The 15,548-nt window shown below is 44.9% G+C and overlaps 1 protein-coding gene across 2 annotated transcripts in view; it reads right to left on the reverse strand.

The window, feature by feature from the left end:
- LOC134352896 (sodium- and chloride-dependent neutral and basic amino acid transporter B(0+)-like) overlaps positions 1-15,548 on the reverse strand; it is a 70,086-nt gene that overhangs the window by 45,357 nt on the left and 9,181 nt on the right. For both annotated transcript variants that reach the window (XM_063060481.1, XM_063060480.1), the window contains exon 5: positions 9,367-9,505. In XM_063060481.1, coding sequence (XP_062916551.1) covers positions 9,367-9,505 — 139 coding nt within the window. The remainder of the gene's footprint in view (positions 1-9,366; positions 9,506-15,548) is intronic.

Raw genomic sequence — 15,548 nt, forward strand, 5'->3', positions numbered from 1 at the left:
TGAACCTACAGACACACAGGAACCTGAGATCGCAACAAAGATCTTTGATGAATACTTAGAAAAGAGAGACCCTGGATTTTCAATTCAGGGAGCAGACGAAAGATACAAATCTGTAAAAGAATGATCATCTTATGTCTTAATTGGGCAGTGCACTACACATGAGGTTTGGATTGGAGTGTGGGGTCTGGAGGCCTCGATCAACTCCACTTCACACCAAGCTCACCAATTAAAGTGTCGCGCAGGATTGAAATCAACGAGAATGAGAGCGGAAGGCGAGCCATCTGCCTGTGTTTGACCAGTCTCCCTATCCCTCTCACTTACTGCTGCCAGAGGAAGATATGGTTTGGACTTGTTTAGAACCGCTGCAGTTCATGTTATATGTTTCTGGTTTTCGGTTACTCCTCTTTTATTGCCCCATTTTGTGTCATTTTGAATGGAGCAGATGGGTTCTGTGGCCCTGCAGTCAACAAACAACACAGCACTGAACTGAACTGAATATTCCTAGACTGCTTCGAGGCTCTGCAGTTTGACGTTTAAAATCCTGTGTGTTATTTGCTTGTTTTTTACAGTTTGCTTGATTTAGTTTTTTTTCTGCATTGTGTGTTTCGAGGCAGTCTGCAGGAAGACGAATCTCAGGGTTGTATACCATGTACATACTTTGACAATAAACGTACTTTGACACTAGACCACTGGTATACTAAGATAAGGAATGCCTCCCGTTCCATGCCCAGACCACATTTCCGTAAATCTGATCACTTAGCTGACCTCTTTCTTGCATACAGGCAGGGGCTAAAGAGCAAAGCACCAGAGATTAGGGCAACAAAGATGTGGTCACAGAAGGCAGAGGAGCGGCTGTAGGATTGCTTTGAATTGGTGGACTGGGTCGTATTCAAGGTTTTGTCTGTGAATCTGAATGAAAGCACCATGGTTGTCACAGACTTTATTGAAACAGTTGTAGGCAAGTCAGTCTCCACAAAATCATTCAGAGTCTTCCCCAACCAGAAGCCCAGGCTGAACCATGAGTTCCACAATCTGCTGAGGGCCAGCTCAGAGACATTCAAGTCTGGTCACCAAGAAAAGTTACAAGTCATCAGGTACAATCTCTGGAAAGCTATCTCATGGGCAAAGTGGCAATTCTGACTAAACTTGAATCAATTAAGGATGCTCGACAGTTGTGGCAGGGCTTGAACACTATCATCTCTTATAAAGTTAAATCAAGGAACATAAACAACAACAGGGCTTTGTTTCCAGATGAACTCAAACACTTTCTGTGTTCACTTTTGACTGTCAAAACATGGAGGAGCCATCACAAAACCCTGTAGACCCCTGATGGTCTTGTGATTTCAGTCTCTGAGGCCGACATGCAAGCATCCTTCAGGAGAGTGAACCCACAGACAACATCCGGCCCAGATGGGGTACCTGACCAAGTACCGAAGATCTGTGTTGATTAACTGGCTGGAGTGTTCTGAGATATTTAACCTCATGGTTTGTCATTGCGAGTTGCATATCAACTCCTGCCTCAGAAGTGACTGGATCCACTCCAATTTGCCTACCAAATCAACAGGTCCACAGCAGATGCCATCTCATTGGCTCTTCACTGAACCTGGAACATCTGGACAGCAAAGAGGCATACATCAGAATGTTCATTATTAACTACAGCTCAGCATTCAATACCATTCTCCCCTCAAAACTAATCGATAAGCTTCAAGATCTTGGCTTCAACACCTCCTTGTGCAAATGGTTCCTGGATTTCCCAATCAGTTTAGATTGAGAATGTCTACCCCACGATCTCCACCAGCACGGGTGCAGCACAAGGCAGTGTGCTTAACTCTCTACGCTTCTAGCTTTATGCTTATGACTGTGTGGCTAAGCACAGCTCCAATGCCATATTCAAGTTTGCTGACAACATGTCTGGCACAGGTTGAGTCAAAGGTGGTGACAAATCAGCATTTTGGAGGGAGATTGAAAATCTGGCTAAAAGCTGTCACAGCAACGACCTCTCACTCAATGTCAGCCTCACCAGGGAGCTAATTATTATCTTCAGGGGGAGAAAACCAGAGGTTCATGAGCCAGTCCTCATCGGAGATGAGAGGTGGAGAGAGTCAGCAACTTTAAATTCTTCGGTGTTCATTTCAGAGGACCTGTCCCGGACCCAGCCTGTACTGTAAGTGCAATCAAGATAAGGTAAGGTAAAACTTTATTTATCCCAAAAGAAATTACTGTTTCAAGGTTGCTTAGTCAGAAATATATACTTTAAAATAAAAAAATGTACATTGAAAAGTAATAGAGCAAAATAGAGATGTACAATGAGACCATATATACTTAAGGAGGAGGAGTTGTAGAGCGTTATAGCCGCAGGGAGAAAGGATCTCCTGTGCCGTTTAGTGGTACATCTCGGTGAAATCAGTCCGATACTAAAGCTGCTCCTCTGTTTGTCCAGTATGTCGTGAGGGGTGAGAGGGGCTGTCCATAGCTTCTGCAGCATCAGCAGTGCCTCTACATCCTTCGGAGTTTGCAAAGATTCTGTATGGCATCTAAAACTGCTAACTTCTATAGATGTGTAGTGGAGAGTATGTTGACTGGCTGCATCACAGCCTGGCATGGAAACACCATTGCCCTTGAACAGAAAGTCCTACAAAATGTAGTTGATACAGTCCAGTCCATCATGGGCAAAACCCTCCCCACTACTAAGCACATCATTATGAACCGTTGTCACAGGAAAGAGCATCCATCATCAGGAACACCCCACCCAATCGTGTTCTCACTGCTGCAATCCGGATGAAGGTACAAGAGCCTCAGGACCTGCACCACTAGTTTCAGGAACAGTTATTACCCCTCAACCATCAGGCTCTTGAACCAAAGGGGATAACCTCACCCAAATTCACTTGCCCCATCACGGAAGTGTGCCCATAGCCTATGGATTCGCTTTCATGGACTCTCCATCAGCAGATGCTGGGAATCTGGTGAACTGGGCACACACAAGTTTCCATTTGTTTGATGTGGGGCTGACCAACGTTCCACATCTGCTGTGAATAAACGTGGAGTCTGTTTGAAGGATGAAACTCAATCTTAACCCAGACACAGGAAAATCTGCAGAAGCTGGAAATCTAAAGCAACACACACAAAATACTGGAGGAACACAGCAGGCCAGGCAGCTTCCATGGAAAAGAGTAAACAGTCAATGTTTTGGGCTGAGATCCTTCACCAGGACTGCAAATAAAGATGAGGAGACAGAGTAAGAAGGTGGGGAGGGGAGGAAGAGGTACAAGGTGGTAGGTGACAGGTGAAAGTGGGAGAGGGGAAGGGATGAAATGAAGAACTAGGAAGTTGACTGGTGAAAGAAGTAAAGGCTGGAGAGAGGGGAATCCGATAGGAGAGGGTAGATCTCTCTCCCGGTACTTACCTTGGCAAGCAGAACAAGTGCCACACCTGCCCCTACACCTCCTCCCTCACTACCATTCCAAAGCCCCAAAGTCCTTCCAGGTGAGGCGATATTTTACCTGTGAGTGTGTTGGGGTCATCTACTGTATCCAGTGCTCCCTGTATGGCTTTTTGTATATCAGTGAGACGCAAACAAGCGAGGGAGACTGCTTCACCATGCATCTACACTGTCCACCAGAAAAAGCAAGATCTCCCGGTGGCCACCCATTTCAATGATACTTCCCATTCCAACATGTCGCTCCATGGCCTTATCTACTGCTGTGATGAGGCCACACTTAGGGTGGAGGAGTAATGTCTGGTTAGCCTGCAACCTGATGGCATGAACATCGATTTCTTGAACTTCTGGTGATGACCCCCCGCCCAACTTCATCATTCCCCATCTCACATTATTTTCTTACCCGCCCATCACCTCCCTCTGAAATGCCTCACCCTTCACTTTCTTCCATTGCCTTCTGCCTCTCTTATCGGATTTCTCTTTCTTCAGCCCTTTATCTCTTTCGCCATTTAACCTCCCAGTTCATTACCTCACCCCTTCCCCTCTCCCGGTTTCACCTATCACCTACTAACTTATACTTCTTTCTCCTCTCCTCCCACCTTCTTACTCTGACCTTAACTCTTTTTTTCAGTCCTGATGATGGGTCTCAGCCCGCAATGTTAACTCTTTCCCATAGACGCTCTCTGGCTTGAGATCCTCGAGAATTTGGTGTGTGTGACTCTTCATCTTATGCTCTGAATACTTCTTGCTTCTTTACTGATTATTATTATTTCTTTCTTTTTGTCTTTTCACACTTCGTTGTCTTTTGCACACTGGTTGAGCAAGTTGGTATTGGTTCTATTATGGTTATTATCCAATTTCTCCCCGGATCAATAAAGTATGACTATGACTATCCATTATGGATTTATTGAGTATGCCCACAAGAAAATGAATCTCAGGGTTGTATATGGTGATATATGTACTTTGGTAGTAAGTTTACTTACAACTTTGCACTTTGATCTGTGACGAAAGTACACATAAACTAAGATGTTAACTGTCCTGTGCTGGCACCAGTGGGATCAGCAGTTGGTCTGCCACCTGTCTTCAGGAGAAAGAGAGATAAGGAAAACAATGGAGCAGCATTTGGAGATGTTAATGAAGAGACGGGAGAGCTGTCAAGACCGACTCCTCTTTGAACCTTGAACTGTTTGAAGTGATGGACAGGCGATACCCCAGCAGGGGGATAAAAAGGGACAGGTTCGCTAAGGCAAGACACACACGACACCCCGAGGTAACGAGACCCTGGAAGCGGTGTGTCTCCCACAAGTCGGTGAGAGTTTTTGGAGGGCTGGTCGCGGAACTAAGCCATAGACGCACAGGGTGGAAAGGTACGATCAGCGGGAACCTGGTGTGCGTCCGCCCTCACCTGGGTGCCAGGTTCACCGCGGAGAAACGATCGTATCTGGAAACGGAAGGGTCACAGTCGGTGACCTCAGAAGACATTACAAAGGGCTCACCCGAAAGCTGACTGCGAGGAATATCCAAGGTCTGTGTGGAAGCCGTTTTTGAATATTCATTCGCTTTCTCTCTCTCTCTCTCCCACGGCAGTGATTACTGCGAACTGAACTGAACTCAATTGAACTGAACTTTGCGTCACTTTGAAACTGGTCATTTACCTCTAGACGACGATAGAGCTTGATTGATCCTGTTATCCTAATTCTGTGTACATGTGTGTTTATCATTGCTGAACTGTTGCATTTATATCCTTACTATTAGAGTACTGTATTGCTTATTTCTTTAATAAAACTTTCTTAGTTCCAGTAATCCAGACTCCAACTGAGTGATCCATTTCTGCTGGTTTGGCAACCCAGTTATGGGGTACGTAACATAAGTGGGGTTCTCGTCCGTGATTTTGAACGCTAAATTTAGGACGGAGTAAATTGATTGGGTTAAAATTCCCGAAAGAAAGAAAAGACAAACAGCAGAAATGGAGATTGAGGAATTTCTAAAGGCGCCGACCTTGGAGGCATTAGAGGATGCCAGGAAAGTGGAATTGGCAGCTGTGGCCAAACGGTTGAATCTTGTTAAGGGGAAATCGACAATGAGGAGAGAGGAGATGCACAGAGCTATCGTAGAGCACTATGTATCTAAAGGTGTGTTTCCCCAAGGGGAGCTGGAGGTGGTGTCTATTGAAAAACCTGCTGGAGATGCGGTACAGGTGCAACTTGAAAAACTGAGACTCGAGCACGAGTTCCGGGTACGGCAGTTAGAACACGAAGAGAAGCAGTTAGAAAGGCAGGAGAAAGAGAGACAGTTGGAGCGAGAAGAAAGATAGTTGGAGCGAGAGGAGAAACAGAGGAAAAGGGAATTTGAGCTGGAGAAGTTAAAGATAAGGGCAGAGCAGGGGCCCGTGCCAAACTAAGGTGGAGGGTTCCGGGCGACCCAGGAGGTTAGGCTGGTTCCCTCATTTGACGGTACCGATGTGGATCGGTACTTTCTCCATTTCGAAAAAGTTGCTACAAGTCAGGACTGGCTGAGGGATAAGTGGGCTGTTTTGCTTCAGAGTGTACTGAAAGGGAAAGCCCAACAAGCTTACTCAGCTTTGTCCACGGAAGATACCCAGAAGTATGAGGTGGTGAAAGAGGCTATCCTCAGGATTTATGAGTTGGTCCTGGAGGCATACCGGCAGAGGTTCCGGAATGCGAGGAAGCAGTGGGACCGCACGTATTTAGAGTTTGCCCGTGAGATGCAGACATATTGTGAGCGTTGGTGTGCCTCGAAGGGGGTAGATGGGGATTATGACAGACTGCTACAGCTGATCCTGATTGAACAGTTTAAAGGTTGTGTCCCTGAGGGTATGAGACCCTACCTAGATGAGAAGGAGGCAGCCACGTTAGCCGCAACTGCTAAGTTAGCAGATGAGTACGCATTGACACATAAAATGAAGTTTGCCCCGAGTAAAGGCTACCAGAAGGGTCGCCAGGACGGCGGGGAGAGTCCGCCAGAAAAGTCAGAAAGTAAGCCGGGGACTAGTGAGAAGGATAAGGTAGACCAGGAGCAGTCTGGTAGGAAGTCTCCTGGGGTCGTCTGTTATAATTGCGAGAAAGTCGGACACTTTGCATCCAGGTGCTTTGCCCCAAAGAAGGAGATGGGAGAAGGAAAAACGGCGATTTTGACTGGCTGTATCGAGCTGGTAAACGAACCGCTAGGAGAGGAAAGGTCTGCCAAAGTTCAGGAAGGGCGCGAGAGGTTTATCTCGGCCGGATTGGTGTCAGTGAAGGAGGGGTTAAACCCAGTTCCAGTGCGGATCTGGAGAGACACGGGAGCGTGTCAGTCATTGATATTAAAGAGTGTATTAGAGTTTAGCTCAGAGACCCAGACTGGGGAGGTCAAGGTAAAAGGTATTGGGGAAGGGACAGAGGCAGTCCCTTTGCACCAGATACACTTACAAAGCAACCTGGTCTCTGGACCAGTCACGATCGGGGTGAGGCCCGAATTACCGATGAAAGGCGTGGAAGTCTTGCTCAGTAATGACCTCGCCGGGGGAATTGTGTTCTTGACAGTGAGATTGACAGGTCAGCCTGCCAGCATTGAGGCCCCGTCCATGGACTCACAGGTTTATCCCGGGACTGCCGAAGTAAATTTAGCTGGGACGTACCAGGAGGAGGTAGAAAGTGAAAAGAAGGAGTGTAGTGAAACAAGAGGAAGTGAGGGAGCTGAGGCAGACTTAGCATTAGCCAGGAAGGAATTTGTGCAGGCGCAGGAGCGAGACGAGGGGCTGATGGTTTTGGTGGAGGCAGCTCTCTCTGACGCAGAATTAAGAAGGGAGCCAGTAGGCTATTGTGTGGAGGAAGAAGTGCTAAGGAAGAAAGGGAGACCAAGTACCGTACCCACAGATGAGGACTGGGGGGTGGTGCAAAAGAGTTATGGGGATGACATTTGTAACCTGGCCCACAAGGTACCCCTCGGTGGACATTTTGAGGTGCTGGAGGAAACAGTTGGTGGAATCATGAAAGAGGTTTACCGGCTGCACAGGAGGAAGGATGTTATTGATTATGGCAGACGCGAACTGAGATGGTCACAGGCTTTTGATATGCTAACGAACCTAGTCGGTGTTAGCGCGGAAATAAATGAAGCTAGGGTCCCCCTGATAAGAAAAAAGAACCATTTTGAAAAGATGAGTATGGTATTGATCAGATGGGAGAAGGCTATTGTTTTGGCCAGCTCTGCTGATAAGGTCTCTCCCTTAATCCCCGAACAAAGCGACTCTTTAGGAGAAGTAATTAAACGGCTCGCATACGTGTGTTTGATTGTCCCGAGGCGATGCAAAGAACTGGGACGTTGGGTGGTGTTTGTTACGCTAGGTAACCTAGTGAGCAACAGCCCTATAGAATGAGTAATTCAGTGACGAAAGGGCTGACGAACACAGAGGTGTGTATTGGCGATGTAATACGGCTGTCTGAAGCCAGCTTGATAGTGAACCTTGAAAAAAATGAGCTCGGCCACACGAAGGTCACTTATCTGGGAATTGTGGTAACACGGGGCAGCTGGCAGCGATGCAAGCTAAAGTGCGGGCTATCTCTGACATCCCAACCCCGACAGACGAGAGGGCCCTCAGAAGGCTCTTGGAGATGGTGGGGTACTGTAGGAAGTTTTGCAATAACTCTGCGGTTACTACCCTTCCCCCTCCTCCTAAGCCCTTGCGAGAGAAAACTAAGTTGGGATGGGACGACCCTTGTTATTGTGGTCCGGGACGAAACCCAATGAGAGGTTACATTGATCGCAATTCATCAGTGTTTTTGGCCTCTATGAAGTTTGCTAAGTTGGAGCCTGGTTTAAGGGATTATTAATAACACATATAAAAGGAACAGAAAATGTGATGGCTGACTGTCTGTCAGGTGTTGACAACTTAAAATTCGCTGTATTAGCCAAATAGCTGATAAAGATGTGTATTTGTGTGTATCAAATAATGTATTCATGTTTGTAAGTTTTACCCCGGTAAAAATCCTTAAAGGTGAGGGGTGTGACGAAAGTATACACAGACTAAGATGTTAACTGTCCTGTGCTGGCACCAGTGGGATCAGCAGTTGGTCTGCCACCTGTCTTCAGGAGAAAGAGAGATAAGGAAAACAATGGAGCAGCATTTGGAGATGTTAATGAAGGGACGGGAGAGAGAGCTGTCAAGACCGACTCCTCTTTGAACCCTTAACTGTTTGAAGTGATGGACAGGCGATACCCCAGCAGGGGGATAAAAAGGGACAGGTTCGCTAAGGCAAGACACACACGACACCCCGAGGTAATGAGACCCTGGAAGCGGTGCGTCTCCCACAAGTCGGTGGGAGTTTTTGGAGGGCTGATCGCGGAACTAAGCCATAGACGCACAGGGTGGAAAGGTACGATCGGCGGGAACCTGGTGTGTGTCCGCCCTTGCCTGGGTGCCAGGTTCACCGCAGAGAAATGATCGTATCTGGAAACGGAGGGGTCACAGTCGGTGACCTAAGAAGACATTACAAAGGGCTCGCCCGAAAGCTGACTGCGAGGAATATCCAAGGTCTGTGTGGAAGCCGTTTTTGAATATTCATTCGCTTTCTCTCTCTCTCTCCCACGGCAGTGATTACTGCGAACTGAACTGAACTAAATTGAACTGAACTTTGCGTCACTTTGAAACTGGTCATTTACCCCTAGACAACGACAGAGCTTGATTGATCCTGTTATCTTAATTCTGTGTACATGTGTGTTTATCATTGCTGAACTGTTGCATTCATTATCCTTTTGATTAGAGTACTGTGTTGCTTGTTTCTTTAATAAAACTTTCTTAGTTCTAGTAATCCAGACTCCAACTGAGTGATCCATTTCTGCTGGTTTGGCAACCCAGTTACGGGGTACGTAACAGATCCTCCCCAGGAGGAAGCTGTTGTTACAAGTTTGTAAGGGAATGGCAATTTACTTACTCCCAGTACTGCTCACTTGGGCTCTGGTGAAGAACGTAGATTTCGGATCCATTGGAGCAAGTTTTATTGTTTCTCTGCAGCCATGTTGTATTAACAATTTCAGAATATCCGTTTTCCAGAGTGAGATTGCAAAGCGGATCTGGAAAACAGAGTGTGGGTTAGAAAAAGCATATAGTTTCATAATCACAGAAAATTACAGAACATCTAGTGCATACTGAACAATTAAAGTTGCCTACTGCCATCGACCTGCACCAGGACTATAGCCCTCCCATTCCATGTGCTGATCCAAACTTCTCTTAAACATTGAAATTGAGCTGGCATGTGCTTCTTGAGCCAGCAGCTCATTGCACACTTTCACAATCTTCTGAGTGAAGAAGTTTCCCCTCATGTTCCTACTAAACTTTTCACCTATAACTCGTAACCCATAACTTCTAGTTGTAGTCCCACCCAACTTCTGTGGAATAAAGCCTGCTTGCACTTACCCTATCTGTATCCCTCAAAATTTTATAAACTGCATAAAATTCTCTCTGCAATCTTTTACGTTCCAAGGAATAAAGTCCTACCCTATTCAATTGTTCCTTATAAGTCAGGTACTCCAGTCCTGGCAACATCCTTGTAAATTTTCTCTAAACTCTTTCAATCTTATTTACATCTTTCCTGTAGGTAGGTAACTAATACTCCACACAATATTCCAGATTAGGGCTCACCAATGACTTATGGAACTTCAACATAACCTCCCATCACACACTCCGTACTTGATTTGTGAAGGCCAATGTGCCAAAAGCTTTCTTTATGACTGTATCTACCTGTGCCATCATTTTCAATAAATGTTGGACCTGTATTCCCAGATCCCTTTGTTCTACGGCACTCCTCAGTGCCCTGCCATTCACTGTGTAAGACCGATACTGTTTGGACCTCATTGAGTGCAACACTTCACACTTGTCTGTATTAAGTTCCATCTGCCACTTTTCAGTCCACTTTTCCAGCTGATCCAGATTCCATTGCAAGATCTTATAGTCTTCCTCACTGTCAACTACACTCACAATCTTGGAGTCATCTGTAAATTTGCTGATCCAGTCAAACACATTATTGTCCAAATCATTGATATAGATGACAAACAACAATGGACCCAGCACCACTCCCTGCTGCACTCAATTAGTAACAGGTCTTCAGTCAGAGAGGCAACCATCCAATACCACTCTCTGGCTGCCCCACAAAGTCAACATCTAACCCAATTTACTACCTCATCTTGAATGCCAAGTGACTGAACCTTCTGGTTCAACCTCCCTTACGGGACCTTGTCAAATGCTTTGTTAAAGTCCATGTAGGCAACACTCAGGCATTGCCTTCAGCAACTTTCCTGGAAACTTCCTTGAAAAACTCAGTAAGATTGGTTAGACACGTCCTGCAACACTCAAAGCCATCCGACTATCCCTAATCAGTCAATGTCCATCCAAGTAATCATATATCCGGTCGCTTAGAATACCTTCCAATAACTTTTCCAATACTGAAGTCAGGTTCAGGGGCCTATAATTTCTTGGTTTGTATTTAGAGCCTTTCTTAAACAGTGGAACATTAGTCTCCAAACCTCCGGTACCTGACCTATCACTAAATATTTAAATATCTTTGCCAGGGCCCCTGCAATTTCAGCACTTGCCTCCCACAGGGTCTGAGGAGACACCTTGTCAAGCTCTGGGGTGTACCCACCCTAATTTGCCCCAAGACAGCAAACACTTGCTCCTCTGTAATCTGTATTAGGTCCATGACCTTGCTTGCTGCTTTGCCTCACTTGCAAAGAATCTGTGTCCATCTCCCAGGTAAATACAAATACAAAAAAAAAAAAAAAAAATCACTTAAGATAGCCCCCATCTCTTTTGGCTTCATTATGATCTTCCAGAGGACCAGTTTTGTCCCTTGCTGTCTTTTCCCTCTTAACATATCTGTAAAATCTCTTAACATATCTGTAAAATCTCCTTCACTCTGTCTGCTAGATCAACACCATGCCTTCTTTTAGTCTCCTGATTTCTTTCTTAAGTGTTGACTTGCATTTCCTATACTTCATAAGTACCTTGTTTGTTCCTATCTGCCTAGGCTTGCTATGCATCCCCTTTTTTCTTAACCAGGACCTCAATATCTGTTGAAAACAAAGGTTTCCTTAATCTATTATATTTACTTTTTGTTCTGACTGGCACATACAAACTTTGTGGTCTTAAATATTCACTTTTGAAGGCCTCCCACTTCTTTGCCAGAAAACAGCCTGTCTCGATCCACACTTGACAGATCATTACTAATACCATCAAAGTTGGCCTTTCACCAGTTTCAAATCTCAACCCATAGAACAGACCTATCTTTTTGCTTATTTACTTTGAAACTAATGGCATTATGATTACTAGATGCAAAGTGTTACCCTACACAAACTTCCGTCACCTGCTGTCTCATTCCTAATACCAGATCAAATATCACACACTCTCGTTGGGACTTCTACATATTGATGAAGGAAACTTTTCTGAACACATTTGACAAACTCTATCCCATCTAGCCCTTTTACAGTATGGGAGTCCCAGTCAATATGTGGAAAGTTAAAAATCACCTACTGTCACAACCCTATGTTTCTCAAGAGTCTATGATCTCACTACAAATTTGTTCCTCCAAATCCTGCAGATTTTGGGGTGGTCGATAGTATAGCCCCATTGATGTGGTCATACCTTTATTATTTCTCCAATAAAGCTTTGCTAGACAAGTTCTCCAGTCTGTTCTAACTGAGCACTGTCATGACATTTTCCCTGACTAGTAATGCCACCCCACCTCTTTTAATCCCTCCCTCCCTATCATATCTAAAGCAATGGAACCCTGGAATATTAAGCAGACTTTCTTGAAACCAAGTCTCATTAATGACTATAGTATCATAACTCTATGTGTTGATTCATGCCCTGAGCTCATCTGCCATTCCTACAATACTTCTTCCATTGAAATGTAAGCAGCTCAGAACATTAGTCACTCAAACTTTTGATTCCTGAGGTCATAACGACATCTATCTTCACAATCTCTCCACTATCTGTTCTGGCAATCTGGTTCCTATACCCTTGCAACTCCAATTTAAACCCGCACAGCCCTCCCCCAGCATGTAGCACCAGCAAACCTTCCCTCTAGGATATTAGTTCCCCTCCTGTTTAAATGTGAACCATCTCTTCTGTAAAGGTCCCACCTTCCTTACAAGAGAGCTCAATGATCCAAAATTCCAACACCCTCTCTCTTAACCAAAACTTTAGCTACGTGGTAAACTGTATGATCTTCCCATTTCTGGCCTCATAAGTAGCAATTCTGAGATCACAACCCTGGAGATCCTGTCCTTTAACTTCGCACCTAATTTCCTGAACCCACTTTATCACTCTCCTATCCATGTCATTGGTACCTACATGGACCACGACTTCCGGCTGTTCACCTCCCACTTAAGAATGTCGGGGACTCAATCCGAGATGTCCTGGACCCTCGTACCAAGAAGGCAACATACCATCCTGGAATCTTGTTTTCATTTACAGGACCTCCTTTTAGTCGATCCTTTCTGTTCCCCTAACAAACAAATCCACTAACATCACAGCCCACCTCTCCCTTCTTCCCTTTCGAGAAACAAAGCCAGAGACCTGACTGTTGTGACTTCCCTCTGCTAGGTCATCCCCTCCAGCAGTGTCCGAAGTGGTGTACCTGTTGTTGAGGGGATGGTCACAGTGGTACTCTGCATTAGCTGTTTAACCCCTTTCCCCTTCCTAGCTGTCACCCAGTTTCCTGTGTCCTGCACCTTGGGTGTAATTGCCTCCCTATATGTCTAACCTATCACCTCTCAGTGTCCCGAATGACCTGGAATGCATCTAGTTCCAGCTCCAACCCCTTAATGCTAGAAGCTGCAACTGGTTGTACTTCCCGCTGGTGTAGTCGTCAGGGACACTGGAGAGCTCCCTGCCTTCCCACATTCTGTAAGAGGAGCATACAGCTCTCCCACCTGGCATCTCTGGGAACAGATGTTTAATTTCCAGTGACATAATCAGGATTACTGTTGTCAAAGATTTTTTTTCCCCCAGGTGACTGAGAGTTCAGAAATATCAGACAGAGAGGGACTGACTGCGTACAGCACTCATAAAACAGTCAGCTCTGGTGACTACTCAACCTGTGATGGTTGACTTTCACTGAGTGCTTCTACAATGCCAGTATTCTGAATGTCATATCAAGGAATTAAAGGATAAATATTTCCTTCGGTGAGTTGTGATTGTCACAGAAAAACTTGGAATAATCAGAATAAGAATCAGGTTTAATATCGCCAGCTTATATTGTGAAATTTGTTGTCTTTGTGGCAGCAGTACAATACATAAGAACAGAAAAAGCTGTGACTTGCAGTAAATGTTACTAAATAAGTAATGCAAAAACAGAGTTAAAGTAGTAGTGAGGTAGTGTTCATGGGTTCAATGTCCATTCAGAAATCTGATAGCAGAGGGGAAGAAGCTGTTCCTGAATTGTTGAGTGTATGTCTTCAGGCTTCCGCATCTCCTCCCTTCTCAACAATGAGAAGTGAGCATGACCTGGGTAATGGGGATCCTTAATGCTGGACACCACCTTTTTGAGATATCACTCCTTGAAAACATCCTGGATACTGTGGAGGCTAGTGCCCATGATGGAGCTGACAAACTTTACAACTCTCTGGAGCTAATTTTGATCCTGTGCAGTGTACCCCTACCCTCTATACTAGACAGTGATGCAGTCAGTTCTAATGCTGTCCACGGTATACAAGTAGAAATTTGCGAGTGTCTTTGCTGACGTATCAGATGTCCTCAAACTCCTAATGAAATATAGCCACTGTTGTGGCTTCTTTGTAACTACATTTGTGTGTTGAGCCGAGGATAGATCCATAGAGATGTTGACACCCAAGACCTTGAAATAGCTCATGTTTTCCACTTCTGATCACTCTAAGAGGACTGGTCTGTGTTCCCTCATCTTACCCTTTCTGAAGTCCAAAATCAGTTCTTTGGTCTTACTGTCACTGAGTGCAAGGTTGTTGCTGTGACACCGCTCAGCTAGCTGATATATCTCTCTCCTAAATGCCCTCTCATCACCATCTGAAATTCTGTCAACAATAGTCGAGCCATCAGCAAATTTATAGGTGGTATTTGAGCTGTGCCTAGCCACAAAGCCATGGGTGTAGAGAAAGTAGAGCTGTGGGTTAAGCGTACTTCTCTGAGGTGCACCAGTGTGGATCGTCAGTGAGGTGGGGATGTTATGTCCAATCCGCACAGGTTGTAGTCATCTGGTTAGAAAGTTGAGGATCCAGTTGCAGAGGGAGCTACAGAGACCCTGCTTCTGGAGTTTTTCAATCAGAACTGTAGGAATTATTGTGTTAAACGCTGAGCTGTAGTCAATAAACAGCATTCTGATCAAAGGCCATACGAAGAGCTAGTGAGATTGCATCCACTGTAAACCTATTGCAGCAATAGGCAAATTGCAGTGGGTCCAGATCCTTGCTGAGATAGGAGTTAATTCTAGCTATAATCAACCTGTCAAAGCACTTCATCACCATAGATGTGAGTGCTACTGGACAATTGTCGCTAAGGCAGCTCACCTTGCTCTTCCTGGGCACTGGTATACGGAGAAAGGAGGAAGCTTACATGATCCCCACAAATTATCTACACAAACATTTAGTCATTATGCTTGTTCTGACTTTTTAAAAAGACAACCTTACATAGTCTTACATCATGAAACCCTGCAAGAACCTCATGAATAATTTTTCATCCAAATATTGTTCAAAGCCACAAATGGAATCAACTGCCTTTAAACTTTAAGATAAATTGTTAAAGGTTACAACAATTCTGCTTTAAACATTGTTATATGTCATGCTGAACTGAGAATGACAAGGGAGAATTAGAGATGTCCAAAACTGTGGATGGCGTGCTGGACAAGAGTGAGACAGTGGAGCAAAGCATGTAAGTAGTTCAACAGTGGAACAGAAAGCTTGGAAAGTGAGAGGATGATGTCTGTAGATGAATTTTACTTACTTTAGTACAATGAATATCTCTTGTGTTTCATTCAAACACTGATTTTGATCCCCTGCAGAAGTTGTGATGTTAAAAAGAAAACATTTGAAATGTTTTGGTCTTTGTTGACAGGCAAGTCTTTGTCCCCTGCTTCTGACTCACCCT

The sequence above is a fragment of the Mobula hypostoma genome, chromosome 10 (genome assembly GCF_963921235.1).
Source record: "Mobula hypostoma chromosome 10, sMobHyp1.1, whole genome shotgun sequence".
Lineage (NCBI taxonomy): Eukaryota > Metazoa > Chordata > Chondrichthyes > Myliobatiformes > Myliobatidae > Mobula > Mobula hypostoma.